The 14,758-nt window shown below is 40.1% G+C and overlaps 1 protein-coding gene across 2 annotated transcripts in view; it reads left to right on the forward strand.

The window, feature by feature from the left end:
• Nucleotides 1–1,122: 1,122 nt before the first annotated feature.
• MBTPS2 (membrane bound transcription factor peptidase, site 2) overlaps nucleotides 1,123–14,758 on the forward strand; it is a 45,792-nt gene continuing 32,156 nt past the window's right edge. For both annotated transcript variants that reach the window (XR_010919129.1, XM_067545026.1), the window contains exons 1-3: nucleotides 1,123–1,539; nucleotides 8,199–8,347; nucleotides 10,191–10,329. Coding sequence is in view for 1 of the 2 variants with exons in the window: in XM_067545026.1 (XP_067401127.1) it covers nucleotides 1,288–1,539; nucleotides 8,199–8,347; nucleotides 10,191–10,329 (540 nt within the window). In the remaining variant the exon portion in view is untranslated. The remainder of the gene's footprint in view (nucleotides 1,540–8,198; nucleotides 8,348–10,190; nucleotides 10,330–14,758) is intronic.

Genomic DNA, 14,758 nt, shown 5'->3' on the forward strand with positions numbered 1-14,758 from the left:
AAATACTGTAGAGAAAGGTGGGCTGAGTCCACACTATGGCATGTAGCTACACACTAGGGTGAAAAGCTATCAAGAGGGAAGCAGTGGGGAAAAGCTTTGACAACTCCCCAGTGCCACAGTCTTTCCCTATGGAAGGGAAAAGCTTCCCCTTCCAGCACCTTTCCCCACTGCAGTGAAAGGTTGCAGCAGCAGTGATCAACCAGAGCCTTAATCTCTGATGCCAAAGACTTTCCCAATGGTGGGGGAAAGCTCTGGCAGCAACAGGGAGAAGGCAGTGGGACACTACACTGCTGTAACCCTGAGAGGCACTGGTTGTCCATGTCAAAAGCTTTGTAGGGAATTTACCCTAAGGTTCTGACATGTATGTACATTACTCATCTAAGCAGCGTAACACTGGCTACAGGCTATTTATGTGCCTGCTGGGAGATTGTGCTGTGTATGTACTCTGCCTTAAAAGTGCAGGCATACCCTATGTTGTAACTAGGTTTTCAGACCTGGTTGAATTTGTATTGCAGAGGCCATCTCTCTGTCTGCACACTCAGGAAGGCATCGATGCAACATTGGAAAGCTTTTCTTTGCACCTGTCAGTGACAGAAACTTAATTTCCTTTTAAATGAAAGTGTAAATTGGGCGACCAGGAGAGGGCCGAGCAGGCAGGTGCTAGGATGTGACACCTGGGCTGAGGCAAGGGTTTGAAATCCTAAATCCTCAAAAGCACAAGTTCAAAAAGGGGGGCCGGGGTATAAGGCATCCCAGCCAGTCTGGCCGCTTGCCAAGCACCTCGGCTGTGCGGCGCCACTGTTATAGACAGCCGTGGTGCTTTCAGGGCAGAGACCGGGTAGGTGCCTTCCTGCCTCCTCCTCCTCTCTGCTGTGCTGTGCTGTGCTGTGCATGGTGCTGGGCGCGGAGCACGCGCCGGGCCTGGAGTCCCCCTGGGGGTCCAAGGCCATCGGGCTGCACGTGACACGCGCACAGCGGGGCATGGGGAGCAACGTGACTGCGAGAAGAACAAGGAGGAAGGAAGGTCATTTTCCAGGTCCCCCCGAGCATGCGCAGCTCGAAGAACCCCCACGCACACCCGACCCAAGCCTGGAAAGATCACTTCACTGCGCCTGCGCACAATCCACAAATTCTTCTCTCACACTACCCTCCTCAGTGGGGGGGGGGAATTCAACGCGCATGCGCAAATGGAAAGGGGGCAACCCGCTTCAGGCGGCAGTGAGCGCGTGCGCACCGGTAACCCTTCCCCGCTATTGATTTCTCTGGGAAGAAGTGACAAAACATATCATGTCTGACGTCATCCACAACCGCCCCACGACCGGCAGTTCCTTCTGTCGCTCGTGTCCCTGTCCCGGAAGTGTCCGACCAGAAAATGGGGCTACAGGAGGAAGGTTCCTTAAGACGTTTAGTTCCGGGGACATCTCTGTGCGCGGGAGCCGCCGCCGCCGCCTCCTCGGTGCCGCAATGATCCCTGTCCCGGTGGTAGTGTGCGTGCTGGGGGGCTGGTGCGTCATTTACCTGGCGGACACGCTGCTGAAGGTGAGGGGCGCCTCGGCCGTGTGGGCCGCAGGGACAGAGCCGGGACCGGGACCCTCCCGTCACGAGGGGCCGCGGCGCGGGGGCTGCGGGGGAGGGAGGGCTGGACACCCCCCTGCAGCCCGGGGCGGGGGTGACGGGTCCCCAAATCTGTCAGCGGCTCCTTGCCCCCAGGGCCCGGCCCCGGGCATCGATGGGGGGAGGGGCGGCGTAATGTCGGACTCCCAGGCCTTTGTCCGGCCCCTGGTCTCGCCGGAGCTCCCCAGCGCCGCGTCCTTTGGTGCCTTTCCTGGTCTCAGCCTCAGGGACACGTTTTAACTAAGTTTTGGGTCACAAAACGGCTTGAGACTCATGTCTGTGAAAGGACAGGAGGATCCCGGGCCCGTTACCCTCCTGGGGTCAGAGTTAAGGGGCTTGTGGCACCTGAACCAAATTTCTGGACTTTGATGGATTTCTTAAAAAGCGTGAACTTGTGTTTGGAGTTGCCCGACTCCCAAGTGTTTGCTTAGAAGTAGCAAGGGCTGATTTTAAAAAAAAAGACAAATGCGTTGGGGTTGGTCCTGCTTTGAGCAGGGGGTTGGACTAGATGACCTCCTGAGGTCCCTTCCAACCCTAATCTTCTATGATTCTAAAACAAATATTCTGTTTTAACATCATGTCCTGCCTGTGAATTTTCTAGTCATTCATAAATTATCACAGAAATACAAAGTAAAATAAAGTAAAATATAACTGTATAACCCACTTATTAACTAAATAGTGCTAAAATAATCTTCAGGGAGTGCTAAAGGCTCCTTTTTTCCCTCCAGGCATTTGAAAATGTGGGTGGAGGTGGTGGGAGGGATGGAAAGGGAAAAGAAGGATTGCATTAAAGATGTGTTTTGCAGTTGTATCTACGGAGCCTAGAGCATATGGATTAGGTCCTCTTTTAGCATTTTTATAAATCTGAAGAAATAAATACGGTGGTCCGTATAGAAATAAGGAAATACTGTCATCCACAGAGGAAGTACCATCTCTATCAAAACTTGCCTCAATACATTTTAATGTTCATGTTAGTTGTTTGTTTCCTTGCTTGTCCTTTGAAAGTGGATCAATGTTGTTAAACATTCATGTGCAAAAGAAAACATAAGTATATATTGGTTGTAAAATGTAACAAATTTGAGGACAATGATGGTGAAAATCAAATGCACTGCTCCCTTTATGCTGCTGTTATTTTTCAGAGCAAATAAAGATCCCTGTCCTGCAATCAAAATCACTCATGTGAGCCCTTATAAAATCTGGTTTATTTCAATAAGGCAAACAGGATCGTGCAAAAATATTTTTTGAAATTATAGGAACAAATACCTATTATTTTCTCTTAATATTTAGAAGATGAGCAAGCATGAGCAATAAGCAGCTCCCTCTGGTGCTTGCTGTAATAAAAAACAAATAAACCTCAGCAGATAACGAAAGCAGTATTTGCCAAACTTTTTATAGAAAAATGTTGTGAAATTATGGTTTAGTAATTAAGTTGACATAAAGTTCAATAATCTATTTGTAAAAATATTACAATAATTACTAAAATATTCAAATTTTATTTGAGCAGGTCTAGAACAAATACTGGCAAACAAACTTTAGCTATCATCTTGAAGTGTTGTAAATAAATTCATTAGGAGTAGTTGAATACAAGGGGGAAAAAATTCCAAATCTTTCCTTCAGAGGTCATCAAAAAAACTCCCCTCAAAACTAGCCATCAGGCTGTCTTCTGATTTTAGCCATTCACATGCTCTTTTGATAAACATTTGGGCTCCTATCCTGTAGTTGACTCCATGTGGAAAAAACTGTTACTCCTGTGTGGAAACCCATTGAAGTAATTCAGACTCCAAATGATCAGCCTGTCTGCATCTAGTTGTTGGATAGGGGGCTTGAAATGGGTTTCTCAGTCTATATGAGCAACCATCCTTTTTCCTTTTAGATCCCCTTTGATACTGCTCATCCACAAGCAAAGAAGAAAAGAACCCTTATGGTTTAGAGGCAATTGAGTAGTTGGTAGCAATGCTGAAGAGACTCTTGAGGAGAGCAGGAGAGTCCAGGAAAAATCCCAAAGTTGAACTTTGCTCTCTGAATCAAAAGTTGCCAAAATATCTTTAGTCATCAGGGAATGTGTTGGAGCTGTTGAATATCAACAGAGTTGCTCTGACTTGTTGGTAGGTATATAAATCCCACATGATCCAGAGTTGAATATAGGCAAATAATCAAGTTAGTATGAATAGGAGGTACTTAAAAGTAAAGTTGTTTATTATTTGTATTGTACTGGTACCCAAAGAACCTCATTATGATCAGGACCCTATCTTACTAACCAGGATACAAATGTAGTAAGAAACAGTCCCTGCCCTCAAGAGCTTACAATTTAAATATACAAAAATATGACAGTGGCTTTCCATGTATGAATCTGTTTGTACTTTTGGTAACAGAAAGATCTATATGCTGTAATTGCTAGACCATAGTGGTTTTCCCCCTTTAATAGCTTGTTTTTTGAACATATTTATGGTTCAGCTTCTGTTACTCTGTTTTCTATATTATATTTATATAGATTTCACAGACATTTAACAGGCATTCAAACCATTGTGATGATTTAATAATTAAGAGGGCATAACTCAGGCTGTTAATGCATTTGTGCTCCAATAGTGATATGTGAGATGGTTATTAGATTGTTTTATGGCATTTGTAATAACACACTGGTTTAAAATACTTAGTATTACCAGGTGTATTTCTGTTAACAGACAAAACAAGTATGTATGGGGACTTGAAAGTCTTTTTGTTGTTACCAGGCTGTTCGTCATCCAGTAGTGATGATATGAAGGTTACTCAGTTAGTCTCTGATCCCTGCAAACCATATAGGCATATTCTTGAGTCTTTGCAGAGCCCTGTTGTTTTCAGTTATACCCACTTAGAAAGTATGGAATGTTGTCTTGCTCCTGTAGAAATGAAAGGTGTCTTAGATACACACAATTAAGGTTAGACTTCAACTTCGAAAATCAAGGGTCTGAAATTTTTGAGGAGCCTTAAGTAGGTTTTGTCAGTATGAAAGGCTGTTAAGGACTCTTGGGTGCTGAAAGGTATTCATATAACTCCCCAGTATTTAGCAAGCATTCATTATTTTGAGGGTCTGTAAAAATGACAAGGTATATCAAGTTTATAATAAAATTAATAAGGCAAGGAGCAGTTAGGCCTGAACCATGAGAATTTAAAGTGAAGCCAGTGTGAAAGGTTTAGGAGATGCAAGCAATTAGATTCATTAGTCTGTATTAGAGCTGCATGAGTGTGAATATGTTGGTATGATGGGATGTTATGATCAGTGCTAGAAAAGACATGCTATTTGGAAAAATCAGGGGGACAAAGATTTGAATTAGCTGTTTTGATCTGTTTTTCAATTCAATCGTTTATTTTTATAGCTAGCTTTGCTTTATGCTCTCTTTTTAATATTACTGTTAAAGTGAGGTTAAGTTAATGTCAGTTGTCGGCTACTGATTTATTGATGTTGTAAGAGAAGCCTGTTACTAATTCAAAACTGTGTGAGTGACTTTATGCTTGGAACTAGGGAATGGCAATAAAATGAAAGTTTCTTCCTGCCCTCAGAAGATTGAAAGGAAGCAGTGCTATGGTAGGTAGAATGAAGGAGGAAATTTTATTAAGCAGTGAAACATATATACAGAGAGGAAAAAATAAGGTAAAACAAAATCCTGAGGAAGTGGACCTAATATCTTGAAATGATTTAACTTGGAAGAAATTTCTAAATTGTTTGCCTTTGAATCCATTCAGCAAGACAAGCAAAAATGGTGAAATAAAAATATAAACTCATAGGGTGAGATTCTGTTGTGGCCCGTTGGTGGCAGATAAAAAGTCTGGAGTAGTATAAAGGACTCTACAAGCTCCGTATCTGGTTAGGGGAAAATTCCCCCAGTACAGGAACTTTGAAAGACAAGCTGCAGGTTGTCTGTCATGGATCACCTTCAAGCCTGAGTGTGAGATTCATGTCAAGGGTGGTGCTGCAGAACATAGTGCTGTTGAGGTTCTAGGCACTACTGCTGTCCATACGGTAAGCCAGGGAGACTGCTATCATATAGGCTGTCTAAATCTAAGGAGGGCACAAGGATGGTTTAAAGCTTCCATAATCTCCTCAAATTCCATGCTGTATCTCTGATGTCTACACTGCAACTGGGAGCATGCCTCCCAGCCTGGGTGGGCAGACTAGCTCTATTTCAACTAGTGCATTAAAAATGGCATGGATGGCAGCATGGACTAACTGCCCAAATACAAGCCTGCACAACCCCCGGGTCTGTATGTAGGTGACTGGCCTGTGCTGCCACCCATACTGCAGTATCCACGCTGCTACTTTCAGCGTGCTAGCTGGAGAAGAGCTAAGGGGTGTCTATCAACTTGGGCTGGGAGGCATCTTCTCAGCTGCAGTGCAGACATATCCTCAGAGTTGCAGCACAGAATTTCACCCACAGAGTGCACTTTTGATGTTGGCTTCCATGAAGTAAATTAGGACAAGTGTATTTGGAAGTCTAGACCCATATCCAAAACTGCAAGTATCAGTCTGCATCGCACATTAAATATTTATTATATATCTGTATTTGACATTGAACTTATAAGTTTGTTTATGGTCAAGCATTCATAGCAGCCTGTAATAGGGAATAAATCATACAGATTATTTTATACACCTAATTAAGTGAAACCTTTGGTACTTTCATAAAGTCATTCAGGGTGGTGCTGGATAATTGGCTGACAAACTAAATTCCTCCTAGCATAACAATATATATGTTAAGTAATTAAAAGTAAGGTAATATATTGCTGTTGTAATATAAGCTGATTGCTTGAATATTGCATATTGTTATCAGATCTTTTGGAATGGATTTAAATCATAGTGTTAACATATGAAAAATCCAGGTGTGCTAAGAATCTCCTATTTGCCAGCATGAAAACATTTTTTCCTCAAAAAAAAAAAATTAACATCACCAGTCTAAATTATGGGGAAATATAGTGTTTTAAGGCAGTCTTTTATCTTTGTTAGAGGAGAGCAAATATACATTAAGTAAAATAATTTAATCTCCAGATATTTTCACCAGCCAGTTTCCCAGGATCCCCATCCTCACCCTGGAGTAAAATCACCTGGAACAATTTTTAACTGAGAATCTGCCTACCAAAGGGCCATGGATCCATTTTAAACTCCTAGAAATATGAGATTAATGTTAAGGTATTACAACTGTGATGTTACTTACATAAATGTACATCTGTGACGCTGTCTGGAATATAAACAGTCATTTATATAATTGATATAAATATTGCAAAATTACAATGAATCTTGCAAGATATGCTGTGCCAGGTACCATTGGAAATGTTATAATTTGCTAAGTATAAGAAGATTGTTTATGTGTATGTATCATCTTTGTACTCTAAGTTACGAATATGTGTGATATCTCTGTATCCAAAAACTTACTCTGTGCTACTGGGTTACATTCCCCAACCAGCATTGATGGCTCATCAAGGGCTGTTGTCTATACAATGAGTCGTCAGAACTTGAAGGGATATGCCTGTGGTCAAGGGGGACTGCAAGTGCTTTTCCCTGCTCATGTGCTATGAGCTGTGTTTGGGACAAGCCACATAGTAGAAACTATAAAAGACTGCTGCACCATTGCCATCTTGTCTTCATTTCTGCTTCCTATCTACCTACCTCTGGATCAACTACTCTAATCTGAAGCTGTGAAACAAAGGACTTAGACCCATCCAGGTACTGGATGTACAACCAGAGAAATTGTACAAGCCTGCAAACGCCACAATTCTGCTGAGAACCTGATATGTATGGACTCTGAAGTGATTTGTATGTATCTGATTGCTTTGACCATTTAACACTCTTCTTGTTTGTTTCTTTCCTTTTATAATAATTCCTTTTAGTTTTAGTTACTAGATGATTGGCTGGAAGGGCAGTATTTTGGGTAAGATCCAAACTTATATTGATCTGATAATGTGGCTGACTCTTAGGGGATCAGGAGAACTTTGTGTAAAGGGAATAGAGTTTTAAATAACTTATCTCTTTACTGGACCTAGTTGCTGATTGTGAGCCAGAGACTGAAATGCAATAAAGGGGGCTGTGTAATTTCTAAGTTTCTTGATAACCAATGTGTGGAATCAGGAGCACTTTTTGGGATTGGTGGGTGAATCTAACTTCAGCGTTAGCTACTAGTTCTGGGAGAATCTGCTCTCTTTTTGCAGCCTGCCTTGACCTTGGCATTTTCAGGTGGGCTACACTAGACACAGATGGGTCACAACATATTTATAAAAATAAATGTACACAGTCACAACACTTGTCTAGATTTCTGTCTTCCTGGGTATAGCAGTTGACCTTGAAGAGGATGACTAAAGGCTGCAGTGCATGACTCCATGGGATACATTTGGGCTTTGGGCCATACTTCACAGACTCCTGTTATGAGATTTTATAGTTCCCACAAAGTATGCATTGGGCACAATTGATTACTTCATTATTTTTGCATAGTTTACAAAAGTGCTGGTACATGCAATATACATACTCCCCATACTATTCTTCTTTTTGTTCTACTGGGTGTCATCACATGAAATCTTCCAGAAAGCTGTGTGTCAAACTAATTTTCCATTGTTCCTTACAGTCATCTAACTCTCTGAAAGCATCTTATGAAGATTGGCTGATGTCATATGGACTGAGCATCTCTCCTTTTCATATGCGATGGCAAACTGCTCTCTTCAACCGTCTGTTCTACAGTTGGGGACGATGGAAACCCAGATTTCTTTATCTATGGTATAGTTTCACAATTCTAATTTGGCCTTGTGTTGGACAAACACGAAAACTTTCCTGTTATTAATCAGAGTAGCAATAATTATTACCACACTGCTAGTTTTTAAATGATCAGGTAGATCATTTAGATCATAATAGAGCCTCGATAATTTAGAAATAAAACCACACAATGCTGTACCAATCTTCTTTCTCTTTTTATAAATTCATATTTGGCAAAATATTGGCTGAAAATATGGGGTGCTGTAAACACTAAATTCTCAGGTTATAAATTTATTATGGGACACAGAAGTAGCTGCGCGTGTCTTGCCAGGTGTATCCAGCCCTGTACACTAAGCTCTACCTGGTCACTGGAATATAGGAGTTAATGGAAGTTAAATTAGATTAGGAAAATATCTTCCTGAAAATTGTCAGTGCATCATTGAAACTTTACAGTAGAACCTCTGAGTTACAAACGCCAGAGTCACGAACTGACCCAGTCAACCACACACTTCAGTTGGACCCAGAAGTACACAATCAGGCAGCCACAAAGGAAAAAAATAGAAGCAAATACAGTACAATACTGTGTTATATGTAAACTACTAAAAATAAAGGGAAGAAGCATTTTTCTTCTGCACAGTAGTGTTTCAAAGTTGTATTAAGTTAATGTTCAGTTGGAAACTTTTGAAAGAACAAACATAACGGTTTGTTCAAAGTTATGAACAACCTGCATTCCCAAAGTGTTCGTAACTCTTAGGTTCTACTGTACTTATCGTTTCAGAGAATATGAAATAAAAATTAATTTTTCCTGGTCTGTGGCCAAAGCAATGTAATGGGCATTCTGAAGCTGAATGTGGGTTTAGGGTGCATTGTTAACATTTTAGCCTGTATCCACTCTACACCTTCCCCTGCTGGAATTTTTTATGCACCTGGCATGAGTGATATGCACAGTGGCTGGATGGGTACTTCTGGGGTGGCATGCAGAACTGTGTTTCCAGCATTGTTTTACACTAACTCTGGGAATCACAGCTAAAAAATCTTGAATTTGTCCCATTGTATGTATTAATCTTTCTCTTCAGTACTGAACTTATTTAACTGTTACCCTCAGTGGGATAGGAGTGAATAAAAGAAGAAAGATCTGTTTAGTTGATGATGATGATGATGATACTCTTATGTAAGATAACTTCTTAGGTTAAAATGGTTTATATCAGTCATAAATAGTCTTTTTATAAGAGATATAATATCTTATAGTAAAAGACAACATATTGGTTTCCTCTTGTCCCTTTTATTTTAAGTACAAATGCAAGCAGCTTAAAATAAATATGCTAACTAACTACTGATTAAATGTGACAGTGGAGAAATGAAACTGTTAGAGAAAAAAACCAGACAGCGACTTGCAATATTTTAGTCAGAAAATAAACTTTATCTAATTAAATTATCTTTATGTAATTAAATACTGTGCAGTACCAATTCTCCTCCCTCCTCCCCCCCCAACACACACACAATGGTTAAGAAACGTTAATAATATTCTGCAAGTTAGGATCATATGAAAATAAATATTTCCTGTTCTAGTGGAATGGAAACAATGTGAATCACTGTCTAATCCTGACCCTCAACTGGATGCAGTTTTGTATACATTATGATGTTAACTTCTTTGTTGGAGAAAAATGCAGTTGTGCTCCTGTAGGCTTACTCTTTCTGTTGGATTGCTGATACTTTGGTGGTGATATACCAGATAAACAGAATAGCACTGTGGAAGTTTTGTCCCATGTGTTTCATACGTTAGGCTACACTGATGCAATTAAGTGTCTTCATGATATGCAGTTGCTCATTTTATGTGCACAAAACAATGTGTTTCTCTTTGTTTCAGGTTCAGTATAGGAATGGTGTTTGGCATAGTCGCCATGTTTGGTTCTGTTATTCTCCTTGGAAAGACACTGATGCAGACACTGACGCTGATGATAACTGAGGCCCCCTCAGGCCAGAATGATCGTATGTTGCAAGTTGTGGTAAGTGCCCCCTCTCAGTTTTTCAGTTTAAGAACTTTAACCTATGCTAAGCAGATGTCTTCAGAGGCTAGGTTAGCCTTTCTGATCTTTAAGTCTGCCCACGCAAGATAAGATGTCTCAGCATTTTCAGTTATACCAAAAATGGCCATTTTCATGTTTAGTCTTTTTTTTTTTTTTTTAGTAGTAGGAACACACAAAAGAGTTTATATAAAAAAGCACAGAGGAATTCGGAATAGATAGCTATGCATATTGAATACCCAGAAAGCATTATAGTTACTAAGTATACCAGTCATCTATAAGGATTTGCCTCCACTCAGCGATTTGGAATCCATACTTTTTGCGATTAGGGAGTTGTGGGTTTGAAATTTGCAAAACAAGCTGTGTCTGTAATCAGCAAGAAGATAAGAGTGTTTTGGTCCAGGATATCAGTAGAAGAGGGTTGGAAAAGTGAACAACTTTTCAGGATAGTTGGAGGCAAAGATTATATTGTGAAGCTGATTACACACTTGGATCACGCAAGGATCATTTGTCCAGTTGATGATCTGAGACAGGAATTTTTGTTATCTCTGCTGGCCATGTCTGGTTACAGAGCTAATAACATTGCATTTGTTTTTTTCATGGATTTCTGATACCAGACACTAAATCATACATTGCCAGAAGAGGAGACCTGTTTTGCAGAATTGAAGAGTTTGCATTTAAAATCTCTTATCTCTTGTTTGGAATATCTGAGACAGTGAAAAAGGAATGACATCACCTTTATAAATAGTTCTAGTTTACAAGAATTATCTAGCTAATTTTATTTCCTCTGGTATAATAGTCTGACCAGAATGCATCTGACTTCTCCCACACACATATAAAGTCATGTAAGGTTATTCTGTACTGTTTAAATCATTTTTATTGGATGGTTCCAATTGAATATTCTTATGTCCTCTCTCTGTCACAGATAACTATTCTGAAAGAAGTTAAGGTTCACTCTGTCTAAGCATTTATATTATTATATTCTTGTATAGGAACACTGCATTCACTCCCCCATTTTGTGAATATAACATGGAATTGAACATTTAATGACCACCTCCACAAAATGGAAGGTCTTTGTGACATTCTTCTTTTAAGAGAAGGGAAAACTAAAACTGAGCCCATGGGATATAACATGTCCTGGTGAATTGGGTCTATGAAAGTGAAGACAAGTTTAATATCCAAAATTGGAATGGAGTCCCAGTGACGTAATGAGGTTATAATGCTAATATCAATGACATAATGCTAATATCAGTACATTTAAAGGAAGGATAGAGAAGTATTTAGAGATACCTAATTCAGAGATATGGGTGAAAAGCAGGCTTTTCCTAGGCAGGTTTGTGATTCTTTTTATGTTCTGTATTCTATTCTTCTACCTTGAATAGTCACCACATACTTTTTAACCCTACCTTTCAAAGAGTTGCTATATATTGTGCTATTGCCAGATGTTTAGAGGGAAAATGGGATACACTTTTTAAATGAAACTGATATAGTTTGTGACTTTTTAAAAATAGTTGTCATATCAACATCCCAAAGAGGAGTAGGTGTTAAATATCCGCTATTTTGTTTTTGCACTCCTCTTCATTGTGTACTTTTTCCCTCATAACCTGTCATGATCTCAGAGCTTTGTGTGAAGCAGAGTCTTCAGGGTGTAGTGCCATTGAGGTACTCGCATACATCCAGTTAGTGGTAATAAGGTAACCCAATACCTGGTGGCAGCCGAGCAGTCGCAGTGACAGGAACAATTGTGTAGGAACTTCTCCACTTGTATGTGTAGATTAGCCACCCATATGTTACATACCAATTTTATTATTTTTTAGTAATTATTATAATGTGACTAAAGGAGAGATGCATAGACACTGTAGCAGAGAATAGCCGCTGAGCTCCAAAACTAGTAGGTTCCTGTACTGTAGCCATTGGCTTAATAATCTTTCAAGATGCCTTATAAGAATAATTGAAAAACAGTCAATTTTGTTTTTATAGGTATATATAGCTATGATATATATATATGATATATATATATGATATATATATAGCTATATATAGCTATGATATTTCTATGTTTCTGTTCTGTGCCTCTGTTCTTATGGGTATTTGCATGAAAATAAAATCTTCATTTCTTTAGTGGTCTTCCTCTTATGCTGATTGTTCCCTATTGCTTACTATTGATATTGTATTATTGCAAATGTCAGAGGTAAAAAAAGAAGCAGGTGAATCCTTAATAAAGGGTCCTCTCCTCAAACAAATGCCTTTAGTAGAATGCAGAAAATCAAGATATTTGTATAGGTAACATTGTTTCCTAACAGTGCTATTTTCAATTTCAGTATATTTCATAAAGGATTAAATTCCTTTTAAATATATCTTAAAATAGGTCCTCAGACATTGAGTCTGAAAATCATTTGATGCCAGGAAGCATCCTATATTTGTGGTAGAAAGTCATGATGCCAGCTTTGAGTGCTAATAGCATTTTGTCCTTGCCTGTGTCTGACACAGAGCTGCTAAGAAGAGCAGAGTTAACTTTAAATTACCACCACCAGTTGATGCAGAAAATACAGAAGACGTTTAATGTGGGAAAGCATAGTTGGCTTCAAATGGGTAGGGTGCTATAGTCAAAGTTTTAACACTGCTTCCCACAGGAGTTCTCTCTCAGGCGTGGACACTGTAGGACTGTGGTGCCTACTGCTGAGAGGTGACATCATGTCCTATCCTGCTGATAGTGACAGGCCTAGTAATAAATATCTCTCTGTATTCTACTCTGCTTTCCTTTCCCCTTCTCTTAAAAAGGATTTTTAATTTCATTTTTAGGGGGTTTTTTTTGTTTTGTTTTTTAACTTTAGGTTAAGTGATTTATGCCTCTCCTTCAGATTTCCACCTCTGGATCTATTTTTTTCCAGAGGCAAGCCTTTCTTGTTTTGTCACTTCCTTTTTCCTTTGTCTGTACCACTCCTCTTTTTCTTTTCTTCAGTTTTCTCCCTAATGTTTCTTTTCTCCCTTCTGTCTGTTCTTTTCCACTCTCTTCTCTGCATTGTCCTATCTCTACTTCTACACTTGATTTCTGCCTCTTCCCACCCTTATGTCTATCTTGCATTTCCGGCTTCCTTTGTCTCCTGTTTTCTGTCCTCCTTTGTCTGGCTTTTCCCTGTAACTTGTCCTTGTGTTGTTGATTTTCCCCTTGGATTATTCAAGGTAGGAGCTGTTGTAAAATGAGAGACTGAAATAAATGTATATGCTTGGAATCCGTTTTCTCTGATTGCACCAAAATGTTGCTGGTGGTAGTTTAGTATATTTTACAGTGCGGCTTAAAAGCTAAAGAAAATTACAAAATGGTTGTCTTACTAATTGCGAACATTAGCTTATAGCATACAGTCGTGCCAACACACATGCTATTACTGTGTGTATCCAGGCCAAGTTTGGAAGGCTCTCCTGATCAAACACAGGCAGTTCAGTAATCTTGCCTTCATTGTTTTCAGTTTCCCATTTTCAACAGTAGAGGTCACCATTTCAGTTTGTGCTGCTGGTGGCAGCCATAGCAGCTGCCTTACTGGGGCATAATCTCTGTGCTTTGAGGGGTCAGAGCCCTGGTGCAGGCACAGTCTAACTGAGCATTCTCCAAGTTCAGCAGCAGCAATGACCTAGTGCTCCCACCGCAGTGTGGGAAGCAGGGATTAATAGAGGTAGGAACTCAGCTCAGCCTTTTCCCCCACTGGCTTTAAACTGGGAGCAGCTCTTGGAGCCAGCCAGAGGACTAGGGAAGTGTGTCTGGGTGAGCGAAGTACTGGAGCCTGTCTGTGGTAATAGGGAGCTGAGGGAGTCTGGGGCAGCGGGACCTGTCAGGAGAAGCCAGAGGGTGTCTGAGCAGTGGACAGGAGGGTTGCATTGTTTGTATGTACACATTTTGTATGCATTTATGGTTGACTTTTCAACCTGTATTTGTCACAGCCACAGCGGGAGTGATCAGGTGGAGTCCACAAACCATAAGAGAGACCAAAAATGTGTGTGGGGGGGAGGGTTTAAATCTCATGAGTTTCAAGGACACTCTCCTGATTTTTTGGCATGCTGACTCATAATTTTTTTGAACTCTTACCGTTGTTCCAATACAAAAGTGGTTGTGATGGATGGGCAGTGATTCCTACAAGAGTCACCGCAGAAAGTTGTAAACTGATGTTTGCAATTTCCATGACTGATTTATTTGTATATCATGTCTGTATAAATCTGTCTACACTTCTGAAGCTTAATAAGAGTTAGGACAGTTTCTCCCATGGTTTGCCGTGTGTACTTGGTTTCTTTTTGTTTTGTTTTTTGAAGTGGGAGTGTTTTTAATCTTCATTAAAAGGTAATGAAAGGCTTAAACAATTTTTAAAAGTATATAAGGTAAAAAGGAAAAAGGGCAGAGGTGTCATCTGATAGTTATGTG

Source organism: Emydura macquarii, unplaced genomic scaffold, assembly GCF_026122565.2.
Source record: "Emydura macquarii macquarii isolate MOO-44397 ecotype Brisbane River unplaced genomic scaffold, CSIRO-AGI_Emac_v2 contig_1043, whole genome shotgun sequence".
Taxonomy (NCBI): domain Eukaryota; kingdom Metazoa; phylum Chordata; order Testudines; family Chelidae; genus Emydura; species Emydura macquarii.